The sequence below is a fragment of the Passer montanus genome, unplaced genomic scaffold (genome assembly GCF_014805655.1).
Source record: "Passer montanus isolate IOZ18808 unplaced genomic scaffold, ASM1480565v1 scaffold34, whole genome shotgun sequence".
NCBI lineage: Eukaryota > Metazoa > Chordata > Aves > Passeriformes > Passeridae > Passer > Passer montanus.
The window spans coordinates 7,857,237-7,876,234 of record NW_024368152.1 but is presented as its reverse complement, the minus strand read 5'-3'; the positions used below and the strand labels follow the sequence as shown (position 1 = coordinate 7,876,234).

The window sequence follows — 18,998 nt, the reverse complement described above, 5'->3', positions numbered from 1 at the left end:
GCATGGTACTGGAGGAAGACTTGATCAGCTAGAGCAAATGAGGTGTCAAAACTCCTGTGGCCATGGGGTGGGACTCAGTGCCTAATGGTGCATGGCAGAAGGGGAACAGCCCTCCTCACTTTCATCAATGTTCTGTAGATGCCAGGCTGCCTATGCCTGCTGGTAGCACTGGGCTTATCTACACCAGCAACAAAAACAAAAATTAGCCAAGATATTTGATACACATTAACATGTATCATCATTTCTTCCACCCAATGAGCGGAAAAAAGCAGCTTCAGGCAGCTGCAGTGAAAAGGAGAAAAAAATCACACATGAAGACACAGGCATTGCCAGCTCTGCTTGACCCAGTAAAGCTGATATAGCCCACTACAGTGAAGACATCCCACCTAAACCTCAGCACAGCTGGACCTGAACCCCTCTGTGTCCACTGCAGTCACAACATCTCAGCTTGACAGCAGGAAGATTAGATTAGGTTCCACATCTGATTTTTACCTTTCATGTGAAAATAATCAAGTTGTGCTACTCAAACACTGTCACAGAGCAGCCATCTGCTTCCTTGTGGAGAACGTGGTGATTCAGTAAGAGCACACATTTTGAGAAAACCTCTGCCCTCACATTTTCTGCTTGAAAGTCAACTTGATGCAGGCTACTGAGGCCCAGGTAAATACGTCTCAAAACCCACATTAAAAAAAAAAAAGTCTTGACAACAGGCTTTTCTGCCCTGCCAGCAGAGCTCAGGGAACAGTGGTTTCAAACTGAATGAGGACAGTTTTATACTGGACATCAGGAGAAAAATTTTTTTCTGATAAGGGTAGTGAGGCACTGGAACAGGCTGGCCAGAGAAGCTGTGGATGCCCCATCCCTGGAAGTGTCCAAGGCCAGGTTGGATGGGGCTTTGAGTAAGCTGGTCTAATGGAATGTATCCCTGACCATGGCAGAGATTTAGATTAGATGACCTTTAAAGGTGCTTTGCAACCAAAACCATTCTGTGATCATGCAACTGAAAGAACAGTCCATGCTGAAGCCCATTCCCATCAATGCTCCAGCAGCCTTGCACCCACTCTTTTCTTCATTTGCTCCTACCATCCCATGAAAGCCTTCCCACAGCCCTGCCCATTGCTACCAGAGGAACAGCAGATCCCAGAGGGCAACATGAGCTCTAGCCAGTGAAACCCTGTATTTCATTCTCCTCATGTGGGTGCATAGCTGAGGTACCATTCAGAATAGAGGAGGTCTTCTTCCTCTGGGACAGGTCAGCCCCATCCCTGCTCAGCCCAAATATTGCTGGGCCAAGCCTGAAGGAAGCTTGTGCCATAAGGATGACACCATTACACCCATACTGCTTTACTCAGGTCCTGAAACCACACAGGAGTAGATGAAAACCAAACAACCCAGGCACTGCAAGCACAGCCTTGACAAAGGAATAGAGGAGACATCTGTGTTGGTGGCCACAACATCATCATTGTCTGCTGGTTTGCAGTTTTTTCCCAGGAGACCTCCACACTACAGACTTAGTCCTCCATGAAGAAAACATGGGTAACAGAACTTCTACAGGTAAGAGTGGTCACATGAGGACAAACACATTCAGAGCTGTAACAGGTGTGGATATTAGAATAACAATGGTCTTAAAAACATTCAGAAGCAACTGGTTGATTACATACAGCTCAATACAGGGCAGAAAACAGGTGCTCCTTCTGAAATGCCAATGCTCTTTCAGGAGCCTGAAGCAAGCAGCCAGCATTGGGGTCCATGAGTACATGGGGGCTGTGTATGACATGACAGCATGCAGGGGCTACAGGCATGGATTCTCTGAGGGGATGTTTATTCCAAAAAGCAGCTTCCCTCATGTCCAACAGAGCCAATGCCAGTCAGCTTAAGATGGCCAAGGCTCATCAGTAATGGTGGCAGTACCTCTGGGCTTATGAAAGAGAAAAAGTGTTCTGCAGCAACAGCCAGGAGCAAAGTGAGAATATACAAAAGAAACAGCTCTGCAGATCCCAAGGGCAGTGCAGAAGGGGGAAGCCAGGCACTGGAGCAGAGATTCCCCTGCAGCCCCTGGTGCAGCCCATGGAGGTCCATGGGGGAGCAGAGATCCACCTGCAGCCTGTGCAGAACCCCCCACCAGAGCAGGTCAGTGCAGAAGGGGGAAGCCAGGCACTGGAGCAGAGATTCCCCTGCAGCCTGTGCAGGACCCCCCACCAGAGCAGACGGATACCCAGAGGAGTATTCGGAGTATTCTGTGGTGAAGGTGATTCTGTGGGAAGTCTGTGCTGGAGCCTGTGGGAAGGGCTCATGTTGGAGAAGTTTGTGGATACTGTCTCCCATGGGAGGCACCCCATGCTGAAGCCAGGGAAGAGTGTCAGGAGTCCTCCCCCTGAGGAGGAAGGAGCATCAGAGATGTGTGAAGAACTGACCACAGCCCCCATTCCCCTGCACTGCTGCAGGGGATAAGGGAGAGAATTAGGGAGTGAAGTTGATTCTCAAAAGAAAGGAAGGGTGAAATTTGTCTTATTAGCAGTGGCACAAGCCTGTCAGTCATTTTAGCATTGTATTAGTAATTGATTGGACAGTTCAGGAGTAAAAGATCCCCCCCTACCCTGTATCAAGCCTGTCCTCTCTGTATTGTAGAGAAAAAAGGTTGATAGCACACAGGACTCCCAGATTACTTTGGTGGAATAACATTAGATTACACAGTTGCTTCAGTCTCATCTTGAAAAACAAAAAAGAAAACAGAAAAAGAAGGAAAAATAAAAGGCCTGAAGAAATCTCATGAGACCCAAGCCTCTTAGGCTTACTGGCAAGTCTTTAGGATGGCTCTGGAGAGCCTTTGCTAAGTCCCTGTAAATTCTCTGCAGAAAGTATCAGGACAGGAGCAGCTACAGGCAGCTCTCCCAGCTGTGCAGGATGCAGAGGGACCCACTCAAAAGCCTAGAGATGGACAACTGAATGAGTTAATGGGATGCTACAGGGGGGGTTAATTAATTAGTTAATGGGATGCAGGGGCACAGTGCAGAGGCACCGTGCATTTTGGGAGGTAAGTGGAAACAGAACAATGGTGCATGAGATGAATCTTTGTGTCACTGTGCTAGGGAACACCAGGCAAGACCACAGAGTGTCTGGCAAAGCCAGCACAGGACCAGAGAGGGGGGTTACAGACCTGCCTCAGCCCTGCAGCTGCACAGAGAGGCATTGGAGCTACCCCCTGAAAGAGTCTGCCTGTGAAGATAGAGTCTGGATGCAAAGAATAAGAGGCCCAAATCAAGCAGGATATCAGCAAAATAGGAAATCAACATGTTTCACAGCAACCAAAAGGACTGGGGAAGTCCAGGAAGCATTTATTATGGCCTAGAACAATCTTGGTCACTCTGGAAATAGTAACATTACACATTACTTGCCCTGGACCTTCAAAAGACTGCTCAGGCAGGAACAGGTTATGAAAATTGGGAAATTGCCTTTCTTTGCAAACTCAGTTAAGCTTTTACAGCTGCTTTCAGCTCAGCTTCTGCTGTTTCTTTCACAGCTTCTGTTGAATACTGGCTTTGGGATAGGCATTAATTCTGTGTGCTAAATTCATTAGGCAGAGCAAATGACAGCACCCATCCAGCTTGTAAATGGGTTTTTTATGCTGCCATATCTCACAGTGGTACATCTTTTGTTCACAAGCTCTGCAAGCCATTGGTTTGAGGTTTTTTTGTAACAAATTCAGTATGAAAACGTGAAGAAATTTAAAAGGACCAACACAACAGAACTTGGGCAAAAAGACAAGCCTGCACTTGCTCCAGTCAATGGCAATGATTTCTCCTGCTGAAGGCTGTTCCCAGTGTCAGTATGCCACTGACTGACCTTTCTCTGAAGTCAATGCTCAGGAAGACTTAGCACTCCAGCATTTGACAGCAGCAAATTTAATTGAGGTCACCATAACGTGTATGAGCCAAGTAGAAGGGGTTGAAATTTTTTAAACACAGACAGGACTTTTCAGCAAGTCAAAATTGCAAGTGACACAATTAGGAAAAAAAAAAAAGCTGCTAAGCTGTGGAGCAGCCTTTCCAAAACAGTCACTGGCACATTGATTCAACCTTACCTTGTCACAGAAGACTTTAATTTGGCAGTAGGCTCTGTGGACAGGTTTGTTACTCCTGTTGTTGTAGCTGTAAGTGTCAATCTGAAGATTCAGGGGCAGGCCTTTAACTCCCTTCTGAGAGGAAAAATCTGTGCTGAGGCAGTTCACAGAAATGAAAACCTGCAGAAGAGGAAAGGAGCAGCTGTCAGTAGTGACACACGGACTCCTGGCTGACCACTGAGCAAGGGATACTCGGGGAGTCTAAGGCCCCAATGCTGGTTCTTGCCACTACAAGCTGCACCACCTTTCTTCTGAGAGCCAGGTAAAATTCCCAAGAAGCAATATAACATTCTTAAGTCTTTACATAAGCCACTGGAGGGGACAAAGCCACTTCATCCAAAACAGATTTCAACACTCTCCAAACTTTAGGAAGACTCCACCCATCTTTCCACCCAAGAACTCTCCAATGTCACCATCAAACTTTTAGCAAAAGGGATGCTCCTACAATCAATTCTCACTGCTCAGTGTTTATTAGCATCTTGGTAAGAACAAAACCATGTTCCAAAAAATTTATGTTACTCTGGGTAAGTTAAATCTTTCCATGAGTTCGACATGAGCACAGCTTATGCTTGAGAATACTTGGCTGAGGTTTTTTTCTAAAGGCTATTAAAAGCTTTTAAAAAAATATTAGGCAATATGTAATCTTTAAATAACACCATTATTCCAGTGAAGGTTTCCGGGCTTTCCACTAAGTTGAACACTACTTAGAATATTCCTTAGTAAGACCTTCAATACCCTGTTAACATTCAGCTGGAAAGGGTAAGAGAAACATTTCCATTATTCTTACAAAAAATTAATTACAGGGAAAATTAATTGCATGTTGATATTAGAATTAGAACATATGAAATTAGAACATATCTAATTTCATTTTCATAACTGCTTGAAAAAAACAACAAAAAAACCTCTCAAAAACACAAATCACACACAACCAGAGAACAAGTCCAATGCTGCTTAAGAGAATAAAGAAATATCCTTAAGTGGATATGAGCAGATAGACCAGAGTACTTTGTATCTAGAGAATGGGCTTGCAGTGTGCCAGGCTTTTGACACAATGCCTATTAGTGGCACATCTCAGGAGCTGCAAGGATTAATTACCAGGAGTTTATGAGCCACCAAGACCTGCAATGGCTGCTCTCCTCTCTGCCTGAAGAGTAAAAGCTGGGAACTCACTGCTTTCAAAAACAATCAAAGCCTTGAGAGCAAGAAGCACCTTCCCAGGGATTTTGCAGGAGCAGCATCCCAGCAGCTCACTCGGTGGTGCTTCCACCAGCAGCGCTCGAGCAGCGAGCTGGTGCCACCTCCCGGAGCTGCAGCTCTCCCAGGCTGTGGCTCTGCTAAGGGCTGCTCATTTACAGGCTCTGCAACATCCTTTAGCAGTTTTAACAACGATGGGAGGTGGAAATGTAAAACCCTGATCTGGTGACAGTTTATAACCATTGATTTTTCCCAGCCATGTATAATACAGCTGTATAAAAAGCTGGGGCAGGGAGTAAATAGTGCAAGTGAGGGACTTCTCTTGTAATAAGCTGTCTGAATATTGGGGATTCTCATGCTGCAGCCCCTGTGCCCTGAGAGGGCAGTGCAACAAACAGCCCCCCTATTCCCTCCTGTGCACACACCATCCCAGAGATTCCAATTCCCATGTCCCCACCAAGGGTGCTGTGCCAAGGGACATGGAATGAGGGAAACACACCCAACCCAGCCAGCACAGCACATCAGCAGAGCCCCTGACCCACACTGCTGCCTCTGCAGGGACTGAAGCCAGGAACATGTGCAGGGAGCTGGTGCTCAGTGCCTGCTCACCCCTTCAGCCTGTGCCCCAGCATCCCAAACCCACGCTGTTCCAAGACAACTTTTTGTGAAAGCATTAAATACATCGCAAATCGCAGTCAGGAAAATTATTCTAAAATAAGCTCTTTGCAGTCTTCCCCAGACTAACCCAAAGGATGGCTTTGCCTGCTTTCATCCACCCCACTTCCCTTCTTGCTACCTTTGGCTTTACAAGGGCATTTTGCCTGCAGTGCTGGTACACCCCAGGGGAAAGCTTCAAGGAGTTTGAAGAGCTGCTCTCACCAGCTTGGGAGCCTGGTAATCAGATGTATGCACACCCTGAATAATTGAGTTCCCTGAGCAGGGGTTTTGTTTTTTAAAAGACCCTCAACTCTGGTGTTTGCATATTTTTACATTTTAAATTTTAATTTTAAATTTACCTATACTGAATATTCATTCAATTCTTTTCTGTATGAAAAAATGACTACAATCTTTAAGAAAAACATGCCCAAGCAGCCACATCAGCAGATCCACAACTGTCTTGAAATTTCTGTGAAATCCCTCAAATGAGTTTCACACCACTGGACACTAGAAGATTCAGTGTGCAGTATCAGTCAGCCACATGGTGTCACTTCTCTCCTGAGACTTCAAGTTCATGTTTTCAGCTTTTATGGCTTACCAGCCACACAGAGCCCACTGGGCTGAAGGCAGAAGAGCTGTTCTCAGCACAACAGACACACGTTAGTACAGCAGAGCTGCACAGGTATCCCATGGGAATTTAGGACTGCCTGTCAGATGTCAAAGATTATCCTCCTACTTTAGAGTCTCCTCATTTGATTAGCTTTGGCTTTAAGCAGCTGACTTCATTTTCATGCCATTTAAATCTTCAGGACTCTAGGCAGGAGATGACAACTAAAACCTAATCACATCTCTGAAGCAACAGAGAGCCAGCCTGTCTTCTCCTGTTTGTACTAAACCATTTCAGCTCAAAAGGAGCATTTATTTCTCCCTACCCACCCTATAATTCCTATTTTTGTGCAACTTCAGGTTGCCTCAAGTTTCACAAAACAGAATTTTAGCAAACAGCTTTTCCAGTTTGGGCTAAGACAGTTTCAGCCAGGTTCTTAATGTACAGGAATATTTGACTTAACATTAGAAATGAAATGTAAGGCCAAGTGACTGCATCAGCTACATCCCCACCCCAAAATTGCCAGAAGAAAGAAAAACGTAACCGCAGAAGTTGCTCTGCGTCTTCAGCCTGCTGAGCAAGATTCCTTTTCATGTGTCCAACCTATTTTTCTAAGGGCAGTTCCGCATTCTCAGCTATATTAAGATTTGTTGTTACTTTTAAAAAAAACATTTTCATCTCACCTCCCAAGATTCAACATAAAGGCAGCACTTAAAAATAGAGCACTGTCAAGCCTGGGCACTTACACACATGAGTCAAGCCCTCAAAAGTCACACAGATTTTCTTTAAAACTGAGATTTGTAAAGGGATTAGAAACCTGTTCTCGAGTTATTTTGCTTGCTTGGCAGTTGAGCCTCTAGTCTATATTTGACTACATATATCTAGGCTATCACATAGCCAGGCTTTTCTCTCTAACCCACGGCAGGCTTTATTCCCTTTTTTTTCCTGTTGATTTTTTTCCATACTTTTTCTAACTACTTTTTCAAAAAGCTGAGACACTCATTGAGGCAAATGGCTTCACAACGATGGAAGATCAGATAAAATCAAACAGCATAAAAACTGTGAGCTGCTACAAACTGCTCACCTCCCACACCTGGCATTCACCCCAACACTAGAGCCTCCTTTCCCCAACACCACGCTGGGTTTCCTGCAGCCTTTGGGGCAGCCCAGCTGCACACAACAAAAGACTGAAGGCAGAAGGATTAAAGCACCTCCTCTGGGATCATGCTGGAAGTTAGCGTGGGAAGAAGTCAGACCTCATGACTTCTCTGTCTGCTTTAACCATCCGACCCCTCGTGCCCCTCCTCACCTAAGGTGGGAGGAACACACCGTGCCTACAGTCAAATCCACGAGAAACAATCTTCCATTTTAATAATGCAGAAAAAAATTAATCCGACAGCTCTGCCGTGTGCCCTCAAGGAAGGGCAGCAGAGACAGCCAAGTTCTTTCCACACAGCACCTTTTTTAACAAGATCTGCCTTTCAAACAAACCAGGAAAAACAGACATAATTAAAGGGCAATCAAAGTGCTGCAGGAACCTCTCTGTCAGCGAGATGAAAGATGCCTTTTTTAAATGAAGGCTTGCATACCCAGATCTCTTCTCCTCAGTTTATCTTGGACGCCATACTCTTCTGTCACACAAAAAGCACTAGCAATTCTGATGAGTCCAAAGGCTACATATGCAGCAGCTCTAGATGAAATGTCACCTTGTGCAGGCTCAGCTGCCCAGCTGGAAAGCAGCAGTGCAGGTTCTCACCCATGGCAGCCACAGGCAATGGGGAGCAACTTGTGCTAGCACACCACGAACTCTGACCAGTCAGAGAAAACACAGGCAGGGGTCACACTATCCTGCAAAGTCCTGTACATCCTCCTGGATAAGGACCTACACAGGCAGACCTGGGACTTTTCCAGGCTGATCACCTTGCTCACATTTATTTCGTTTCAAGACAAAGCAGGTAAATGGTGTCCTCCTATTTATGATCCTTTATATTTCTGTGTCCAAAGGATTAAGACATTACTCAACAATCCAAGTCTACTGAATATTTCTTTCTCTATTGAGAATTCAGATAAAAATCTTAGCTCTTTTCTCACACTAGTACACAAAAGCCTCTCATTTTAACCACAGAACAGTTTGGGTTGGAAGGGACCTTAAAGATCATCTAGCCCAGCCCCCCATGTTATGGGCAGGGACACATTTCACCAGAGCAGAAGGCTCAAAATCCCATCCAACCTGGCCTTAAACACTTCCAGGAACGAGACATCCACAGCTTCTCTGGGCAGTCTGTTACAGTGCCTTAGCACCCCTCAGAGTGAAGAATTTCCTCCTGAATAATTAGAATACCTAATCTGAATCTGTCAGTTTGAAGCCATTCACCCTTGCTCTGTATCACTGTAAGCCCCTGTAAAAAGTCCCCCTCCAGCATTCTTTTAGGCCTCCTTTTGGTACTGGAAGGTGTTCTAAGGTCTCTCCAGAGCCATCTCTTCTTCAGGCTGCACAACCCCAACTCTTCAGCCTGTCTTCACAGGAGACATTCCAGGCTATGTTATATTCAGCCTGTGTTATATTCAACTTGAAACTGTCAGGATGTTTTTGATCTTGGATGACTGTGTTTGTACAGAATACAGAGTTTGGAGCCTATAACACAACCACGAGAGACAGGTTAAACTGCAATGAGCTTCTTTCCAGGGAATGCAGCTGCTTTTCTTGGCCTTGACTTAATGGTTTCAATGTTACGCCCAAAAATACAGTAGGCAAAGGGATTCCAGTGGATCTAGAGACCATTTTCCTGACACAAAGGCAGTGTCTCCCCCTCCCATAAAGAAAAATCAACCAGAAGCTCAAAGTTTGTAATTTTAATGTTGATAGCTGAAATCATATGGTTTCTCTAAAGGCTTGGACAAACAGAAACAGCAAAGAGGAAAAAAAACCCAGAGTATTTTGTAAAGATTGGTCCCTATATGTTTCCTCTATACTGGAAGCTGGTCGGATGAAAAACATCTTCTGTCCAAAAGCCTTATGAAGTACACCAGCAGAGTCCCAAGCCCTTCTGAGAGGCAGAGCTGTCAGCCTGGGCACTACCTTGTGCCAGTGCAGCTACGTGGCTTCCAAGACTGGCTCTGGGTGAGAGCCAAGCAGCTCCGAGTGCAGGCAGGGCAAGCACAGGTCTGCCTGCACACATCCACGAAGGCATGTCCTAAGAAAGCAGCCCTGGGAAGACTCTTCTGTATTTTAAAGAAAAAAACCCCAAACCCACACTTTGGTAAGATCACCTGAGAGGTGGCTAATCTTACTGCTCCCACATTCGTTTCTTCACCTCCCACACGCACCACAGGTTTTGCATCAGCAGGAGGTGAGCCAGGAAAGAGATAAAAAAATTGGGCAATTCATGCACCTGTGGGCTCCTCCTGCCTTTGGGATCGGATGCTCCAAAAAAGGCTTGTCTGGCAGGTGGGTGATGGGGCTGCATCCGCTCCAGCCCCGCTCAGGCAGACCCAGCACCATCCTGCTTGCAGCCCAGGAGAGGGAGTTTGCATTCAAACCTACCAATCCCAATTTGGGTGACCTACACAGAGGCCATCATGGGTCCCACACCACGTCAAGGAATGACAAGAGGGAAATATGATCCACCTCCAGATAAAGAACATCCTCCTAGCAAGTTACTCCACCAACAAAACAAAGAGGAATGGTAATGAAAGGAAAATACATATTCCTGCTCACAAAGAGCAATGCTGATTGTTATTCCAACCTGTTCTGAGGCAAGGAAATATAGGAATGTCTCTGCTCACAACACCTGGGAAAGCTGGGGATAATGGTTCCCAGTCCTACTGATGCTTCCTCCCACCCCAGGCTTTGATAAGATAAAGCTGCTGGGCCAGGTTTTGTTAGGTAGGTTGGAAAGAAAGTAAAAACAGCAGTTTGGCAAAAACTGTGTTGAAAAAAACCCAAACAACAAACAAACAACAAAAAAACCCACCAAAAAACCCTAATGCACCCCCCACATCAACAACAACAGAAGTCTCCAAAAACAATGACAAAAGCTGAAACACAACAACAAAACACAAAACAGAGAATTAAGGCTATAAAGACACAAAAATGGCTGAAAAGAAAGAATTGCCATCAGACAAAAACATAATAGAGAAAAGTGAAGAGAAAAACAAAAAGTCACCTCCTAGTTTTCTCTATAGAAAACCTAATGGCAAGAGATTTTCCTTTCAGCTTTGGGAAACATTCTGTGATCTCCTGCTTGGAAGACAATGGCAGAGGCTTGGGACATGAAGTTCAGACAAAATACTGGGTTGAAAATTTGCTTCTAGTTGGCAATACTTAAAATCAAGGGCAGCATACGCTTGTTTTCCAGAAAAGCCAGGACAGAGGAGGGAGAGGTCAGCGTTAAGAGGCAGGTAGGCAATACTTGCTATGACTTTCCTATGTCACTGCTCCAAAGGCTCTGTGTACCTGCCTCAAAGTATTTGTGGTCTGCAGCCTTGGCTTCACACCAATCTCTTTCCTTTAAGTATGTTTGACTCATCACATTTCATAGTTTCATTTCCAACTAGTCAAACCTGTACCTCCTCAATGCTGTTGAAGGTGGCAACACCTTTTTTAATGAGGCATATGACTGCTGCTTCATTACAATGGCATCCATATAAATGTATGCAATATTCATCAATCAAAAAAGTTTAAATTCTTCCTACAGTGAACACCAAGGGAGGATTATGCTAGAATAAGCTCTTAAAATAAATCAGTAGTGTACCACCCAGCCTCACTTCAAGCTGTAGCAAGAGATCCACCCTCTCCAAAAATTGAACTCCTCTAAACAAAGTAATCTTGCCAACACATGGGAGGATCTGCCAAGAAGACCACCCTTATTGCCTAATTTTCTATTTCAAAAGACCATCCCAAAGTAGATGCAAATTACCATAATATTAGGACCATTCTACTCTTCTTGGACAAAAAAGTAATAAAAAAGTACTGTTTAATTGCTCTGTCATTCAGGACATCAATTAAGAGACACTACAGCATCTTCTCTTTGGTGAAAAGGCAGCAAAAAGCTCTGTCATGATATTCTTGAGCTCAAAATGCCTGTTACACTCTCTCCATGTATTCCCTTTTAGTAGAAAGGGTCTTTTCAACAAAGAAACTGGCTTACAATGCCTTTTTTTTTTTGGGGGGGGGGATGGGAAGGAATAGGAGGACAATAGAACCCTTAATGTGCAGTGACATCATTTTTGGCTACAGTCCCATTCCCCAGCCTATAGCAAGCCAGACCAAAGACCTCCACAGGGGCCCTTCTCTGGAGCTGCTGGAAGCAATGCTGCTTTCAGAAGGGGCCCCCTGGGAAGCACAGAAGGGGTGCCCCAGCACAAGGGCAGGATCCTGCCCTGTCAGAGCTGCAGAAACAGGCAGGGAGGCTCTTGCAGTCACTGTGCAGACAACAGCTCACCCTGCTCAGACAAGAGGCCCCAGCCCTCCTGCTCCACAGGGCGAGAGCTCAGACAGGATTTGAGCAAAGCAGGATCCAGCAAAGCCAGTCAACCCTGGGGAAACCAATCTGTCCAGATTGTTCAACTGCCACTGACCTGAGAGACCTGAGAGCAGGCCATGTCCCCAGGCCAGAGTTAAGGGACAGAATTTGCTTCACAGCCTAACGGGTAACATAGCAGAGATAACAGGACAACAGCCAACATTAGGAAGAGCAGTATGAAATGTGCATTTAACTGCACACACAGTGGCAATCTTCATTAAAAGACCTTTACTGGCTTCCAGCCAAGGAAAGGAGAGCCTGACATGTTGTACAGACCTGGAAAGAGATGGATCCCAGCCTCAAAAATTGATGACCTGAAACTACAACCATTTATTCTGACTGACATGGGGGACAAAGACACAAAAAGGGCTGCAAGGATTCCTATTCCCTACTTCTAACATCCCCACATTTCAGAGACAGCCAAGCCTGCTCAGACAACAAGAAGGGGCAGATACCTCTGGAGGAAGCTGCATCCCAGCTCTAGACACCCCATCCCTAATGAAGTCATAGACGCAAAAGATGACGAGCTTGTGTTCAGACATCTGAAAGCTTCTTTGCAGGAGAACCCCACCTTGACTGTCTGCCCACGGCAGACATCCATCATGGGGTGGGAAACTGTTTGAAGTCTCCACAAGCCTCAGGGTAACTCCAGCATTAGCTGCTGCATGCAAGTGGGTATCAGCTACACATCTCATCAGACTCATCGGATCATGCTTCCACTCAAGCAGGATGGCTCCTGATTGAGCAGCTACACTGGCTTTCTCAAATGCCCCATTCAACAACCCACCAGTTCATCAATTAATTTTCTAGTCCACCCTCTTCCCTTTTCTGCACACAAAGCATGATTGTCTCCCCATTCAACCATTCCCTTCCCCTGCTCTGTCAGGTGATGGGATCAGACCTCATCTCTAATACAGACATCTGAAAGCCCACCTGAATCACTGCTTCCCCACTCTGCAGCATCTCCTGACAATCCTTTTAATCCTCATCTCATTCTCCTTCAGACCTCAACAGTACCACTTCAGGGCAGGTTGCCTCTTTCAAAGTCTGGCCTTCCCACCCCTCGTTCCCTTCACTGTCTCAGAGCAAGGAGGCTTTGGATCCTGGGCCCTTTTCCAGCTTGAACACACTCTAGCAAAGGTCAGAGAATACTTAAACCAGCCTCTGCTGTGAAGTGGCTGCTTCCAGCAGCTCCTGTGATGTTCCAAAACAACAGAAGAGGGCAGAGAGGAGCTGCCAGAGAGAAGCGCATTTGCTCTGAAATCCATGGACACGGTCTGGTCCCAGAGTGGGAATGTCTGTCATGCATGAAATAGCCCTGGCTTCTGCACCCAAGGGCTCACGAACAGCACAGCAATGTAGCAGCTGTGGGACAACTCCAGCTGTGCAGAGCCAGGCTTGTCCAACGTGTCCAGTGACCAGAGCCCTAGCCTTGCTCTTGGCTGTCCCAGCACAATGCAACTGGGAAATACTTGTTACTGAGGGCATCCCAAACATCCTTTTTCCATCCCACAAATCCACAGCTGTGAAATCCACAGAATTTTCCTTGCTATGAAGGAGCACACAACTTTTATTGTATGAAAAGAGTGTTTCTTCACCAGGAGGGTGCAGTTTACTAAACCCCCTTAGTGCCCCAAGGGCACTGGCAAAGCACTCCCAGGCAGGTGACACCCTCCTGAACACACACCATGGAGAGGTGCAATATTCCTGTACATCCCCACAAGAAGGTAAGTACATGGTCCCAGAGCTGCTAAGGGCAACTCCTTGTGATGATTTGCTACTTCTGCCTTAATCTGACACACACCCTGCATGTCCAAATGAGTAACTACATCAGAAAGCCCAGACACAGAGCCTCATGACCTCCCATTCGACATGGCTGCACAGGACCTTATCATTTCCACAGCAAACTGGAAGCAAAAGCAAGAGGGAAACAGGAGAAGCAGCAAGCCCAGAAGAATCACTTGGCTCTGGTCCAGGTAACTCCAGGGCTCAGGAAGCAAATTTCTAATGATCAAGGCTTGCTGGCTGGTTAAACATACTGTCTATGCAGCACTTCTGCTGTTATTAAATATAAACACTATATTTATTACTGTGAAGGAATTTCTGTAACATCAGAAACTCAGCTCTATCTATTCCTTGCTTTCTTCATCTACTTTAAGACTGCTGTCAGGGGTTGGGGGGAAGGGAGGGAAAGGAAAAGAGAGAGCAAGAGCATACAAGGTAAATGAACCATGCAATAAAAATTGTTGAAATTGGCTCAGACATCTCCTGATAAGATCACAGAAGTAGAGAAAGAACTGCAGCTCTTCTGGTGAGAAATTCAGTCACTGATAAAACACATCCACTTAGGGGAAAAAAATGAAGTTAAACAGACACTTAAGAACATGAAGCCCTTGCTAAAAAATGTCAATTCTTTAAATACTGAAGTCAAGGTTATTTTTGTCTTAATATGATTCTGATCCCAAGAGTCAAGGCTTGCACACTCTGGAAGGTCATATAAACCAGGACTCACAGTATATGGATCTCTCACACACTAAGACTGTGAATCTGGAGGCAAATTTGCCTCTGTAGCTAAAAACCAGTCTGTCTCACAGCTCCCCACACCACTTCATCCCAGGAAGTTCAGTCCCCAGGTGAAACATCACCACGAGGGTCCTTAGATCTTTTCCAGACACTATTGGCAATTTCATTATAGACTGAAACTATTCATTCAGGGGTCTGTACAGTAACTCAGCAATAGCTACCTGGTAGGAAGGGATGGCTTTCCTTGGGGCAGCCACAAAGTTCTCAGCACCAGCTGTGACCCTGCTCCTGAGCTAGTGGCCCATCCCTACTGCTGCAGAGTGGCTCAGCCAGCAGAGAGGCAGCTGCACAAAGTGCTTCCAGCTCCTTGAGGACTTGTATTGCTCCGTCTGCATGATCCACCCCTGTGTGCAAATCCTAAGCCTTTGCATACCTCGTAGACACCGACTACCTGGGTTAGGTAAATGTCTGACTGGCTATGGCAGCAGGATAATACTGACTCCTTTTGACAGCTCTTCTCTTTGTTCACAAAGTGAAGTGCTTCATGTTTTAGAAATCATGTCAGCCTTTTAGCATCCCCCAGCAGATAAGGCCCTCCCTGCCAGCCCTCTCAATCTGACTGAAGCCAGATCTGGTGAAAAGGGAATCCTGGCACCCAACACCAGCTTCAAAAGTAACATCCCACACGTTGCAAAGCAGCACTTTCAGCAGCAGCACAGACACAGCTCCTCACTGCTGTCTGCTAAGCATCCCAAACTTCTCCCACAGAGCTGAAACCTAACAGCAGTCCCCATACAACATCTCCACAGCCCTTGTGCAGGACAGAGCACAGTTTGTGGTGACTGCAAGCTCTGTGCAGTGACACCAGCCCTTGCTTCTCCTGCAGAGCAGGAGCACACAGCTCCAGAGAAGGAGCTGTGTTCTTTGCTGAGAGTTCCTATGTACCCCTAGGCCAGGCTCTCCCTAGACACAGCACTGTGCAGACATCAGTGTTTTTCCCCATGATGCTGGTGACTACTGGTACCAATTGCTGGTACCAGTTACTAGTACTGCCAAGGAAACAGCCAGTCTCCAAAATTGAATGGAAACCATTCCAGATTTCTAAAGAAAACCCAGGCAGTAATGAAATTCTCGAAAGAAAACTCCTTCACTTTGACTCCAGCAACTAACCAGTGAGAAATGCCTTTAGAACTGAGCTGGCTCCACGCTTTGACCTGCTTCCTTGAACCCAGAAGATACACAAGCCTTTTCCAGAATTGGCTCAAACAGCTGCAGTTAGCTACTAGCTAGGGAAGCTTCCTGTACCTACACACCTACAAAAGCACGCACAGTTCTGAGGAAAGATCAAACCAGAGTTCACCAGGAGGCTGTTCTAGTTTGAAATAGGTCACTGGGTGTTGGGATCTGCGGTTTAAGCAACGCATGCTTTGGGAGCTCAGAGGCCAGCTGCTCCCTCTTTGGTGGAAGGCAAGCCCGTGGCGGGAGCCTGAGCCCCCCAGCAGCTGTCCCCCAGCTCCCCTGGGGTGGCTGTGCTCGGTGCCAAGCCCAGCTATGCTCCATCACACCTCCCATGCCACCTCATCTGCTCGGCAAACGCTCCGCGCTTCCTTCTGTCAGTACTTGTCTCTCAGGCAGGCACTTCTGCCAAGAACCCTAAAGCAGTTGCAAAGCTCTCCCAGTTGCACATGCAAACCCTCTTAAGAAATAGCCAAAAGGTTTTGCCTAATGTAAGAGCGTAAACAAACTTGTTACACGCTAATCACCAGGTAGGCCACACACCCTTCCCTTCCCCCAGCCCCTGAATCTGCTAAAAGGACAGGAAATACAATCGTGGCCACTTACCTTTGCTTCCTCGTTGATGTCCCAGGTGAAGGATATGGCATTGTATGCGATCTCCTCAATGTTGCTGATGGTGTTGAAGCTCTCCTTGTAGTCAGCTGTTAGAAGGGTTCAGGAGAGAGAGGAAGAGGAGATATTACCTGAGTCCTTAATCACATGAAGCAGCCAGAAACTGTAACTCTTCAGTAGCCCGTCGGGGGCAAAAAGAACCTGAACTGTACCTTAAGAATAGATCTTTAAAGGGGCTGGAAATGGTTCTCACACATAAAAAAACCCTCAACAAACAGGAGGAAGGAGTAAAATGGGACTTGCAAAAATTCTAAACTAGCAACTCCAGTGACAAAGGCAGATCCCAAATATGAGGTGTTCTGTGCTATATGCGGGAAACTCTACCCTGTATGGCAAGGACATAAGCTCTCAATAAAACTCCTTCAATAACAAACAAAGATTTGCATGCGCGTCTGCTTTAAGTGCCAAGTGATTAATCCCTGCTTTGATTCACAGAAGGAAGGGACGAGGAGTACAGCCCAGTCTTCAGCCAGAGAAGGCTGGAACCCAGCCAGCCCCAGCCTTGTCTGGAGGCAAGTGGAAATTTGCAGAGTTTTCTTTTTTAACATATACCAAAGATGATTTGTGAGCAAAGGTGTGGGAGGGAGGATCATTAGTCTTGAGGTATTTCTACAAAGATCTTGTCCTTTGAAGAAACACAGTATTTAGGACAGCCACTGGGACTACAACCTGTGACTTAGCTACAAGCACCAGGATATTCTAAGAAAACCTGTTGTCTGCAGGGGACTGTTGGATTTCCCAATACAAAACCCTAAACCCCACCAACCAAAATCCTCAAAAAAACCAGCCTCTTCAGTCAAGTTCTAAAAACTGCAGCATTAGCTCCAATCACAAACCCTCTCTATCTTTCAGCAAAGCTATGGAGGGCAGAGAGAGGGATCCAGAAGTTCCTTAAAATAACAAAGCTTTAGTAGAAAAAGGAACCTTGCCAAGGAATTAGGTCTTAAGTTTGACATCAGCAACGAGAGTGTTCCTTACCTATGTCAATGCATCTTTGTTTGGCTGTGTGCTGTCTTGAGTGCCAGTATTTCCAGTGCCTGAGCTGATCTTCCCTTGTTTTGTCTTCAGCAAACACAACCATAATGACACTCTGAAAGGAGAGAGGAAAAGATTAAAAAAAAAGCAAACAAAAACATGAAAGAGAAATAGAGAAAAGGCCAGAGAGTACATTTGGTTTGGAGCTTTAGGCTTTTCCACTACAGTATTCCTGGCACACCACTGCCAAACAGGAACGCAGACAACAGCACTTTCTGGGTCATAAACAGAGATGAGCAGAACTGCTCTCCTAACTAGAATCCAAGGATCTCATTCCAGGTGTTGCATCACCTTTACACAAGTACTGACACCACTTCTTAACAGTCTGAGCCAGGATGGGCTGGCCTGGCAGAGGGTGGACAGCAAAGGAACCCACACTGACGTAAGAGCACAGCTAAGCTGGCCTTTGTGCTGATGCTCTGGTCTAGACTGCTGCACTTTAAGGTTGCCATCATGCACACCCTCCTTCCCAAAAAACCACAAGTGCTGCCACTCACTCGGACTTTACTGATGGGGTGATGGATTCCTTCAGTGCTGCTGACTTCTTTCAGCGTGATTGGGTAAAATTGACCTTTATTCAGGTAAGTCATTGTGCTGTCCCCAGGCTTCTGTCGGAGGGATTTGGAGGCTTCCAGAGTGTATTCAAAGTTATTCCTATAGAGTGAAGAGGGTAGTGATTGCTAAGGCATTTTCCTGGAAAGCTGATTAAACGTTCCACATTTAATTTGGAGAAATTCCAAAGTCGTTAGCTGAGTCATTAAGCCATCAACAGGCAAAGAAGTTGGAAAACAGGATGAGCCCCTTTTTCAACCATTTCCTTAATGAATGAACACTTAAGAGAAGTTCTTGGCAAGCTAAATCCTAAGACACATCAGCAGGCAAGACTGGAAGGTCCCTGTTCAGGCTGAGAGCAGTAAGCTTCCCTCAACCAACAGAAAGTATCTATTAGAATTTAATTAAATTCACAAGCTAATAAGCTACTCAGTGGCCATCACCCTCTTGGTCAACTGCAACTATCAAACAAGTTGCTCCCCTCCTCTGGAGCTCAGGTGAGTTTTATTTCTCCTGCTTTTGCTGTAGATTTCCAGCAGACTGAGACCAAGACAAGCACACCAGGGAGGGGGGCACAGCTGGAAGCAAACTCCCAGACCAATCCCAGACAGCACTGCCCCTTCCCATGGGACACAGATTTGGTGCAAGGACCATAATTGAAGCTGGGTGGTATTTCCAGTCCTCCAAGTAGTTTTCCTTAAAGTATTTGTTTTCTTTAAAGATACAATTGTACCTTTACAGCTACAATTTTCAACTGTGAAATTCAAAAAAGCAGACATAACTGTGGGTTTGAGATCCACAGGCCCCCTCAAAATCCAACTGTGACTGGGTACAAACTGGCATGAGTTATACTGCTTGCTCACGGACAACTAAGAAT

At 45.8% G+C, this 18,998-nt stretch overlaps 1 protein-coding gene across 6 annotated transcripts in view; it reads right to left on the bottom strand.

Annotated features, from left to right (window-relative positions):
• GRHL1 (grainyhead like transcription factor 1) overlaps positions 1-18,998 on the bottom strand; it is a 46,472-nt gene that overhangs the window by 12,121 nt on the left and 15,353 nt on the right. For all 6 annotated transcript variants that reach the window (XM_039715688.1, XM_039715689.1, XM_039715692.1 and 3 more), the window contains 4 exons: positions 18,067-18,223; positions 17,513-17,624; positions 16,469-16,563; positions 4,082-4,240 (listed from right to left, as the gene is read on the bottom strand). In XM_039715688.1, the coding sequence (XP_039571622.1) occupies positions 4,082-4,240; positions 16,469-16,563; positions 17,513-17,624; positions 18,067-18,223 (523 nt within the window). The remainder of the gene's footprint in view (positions 1-4,081; positions 4,241-16,468; positions 16,564-17,512; positions 17,625-18,066; positions 18,224-18,998) is intronic.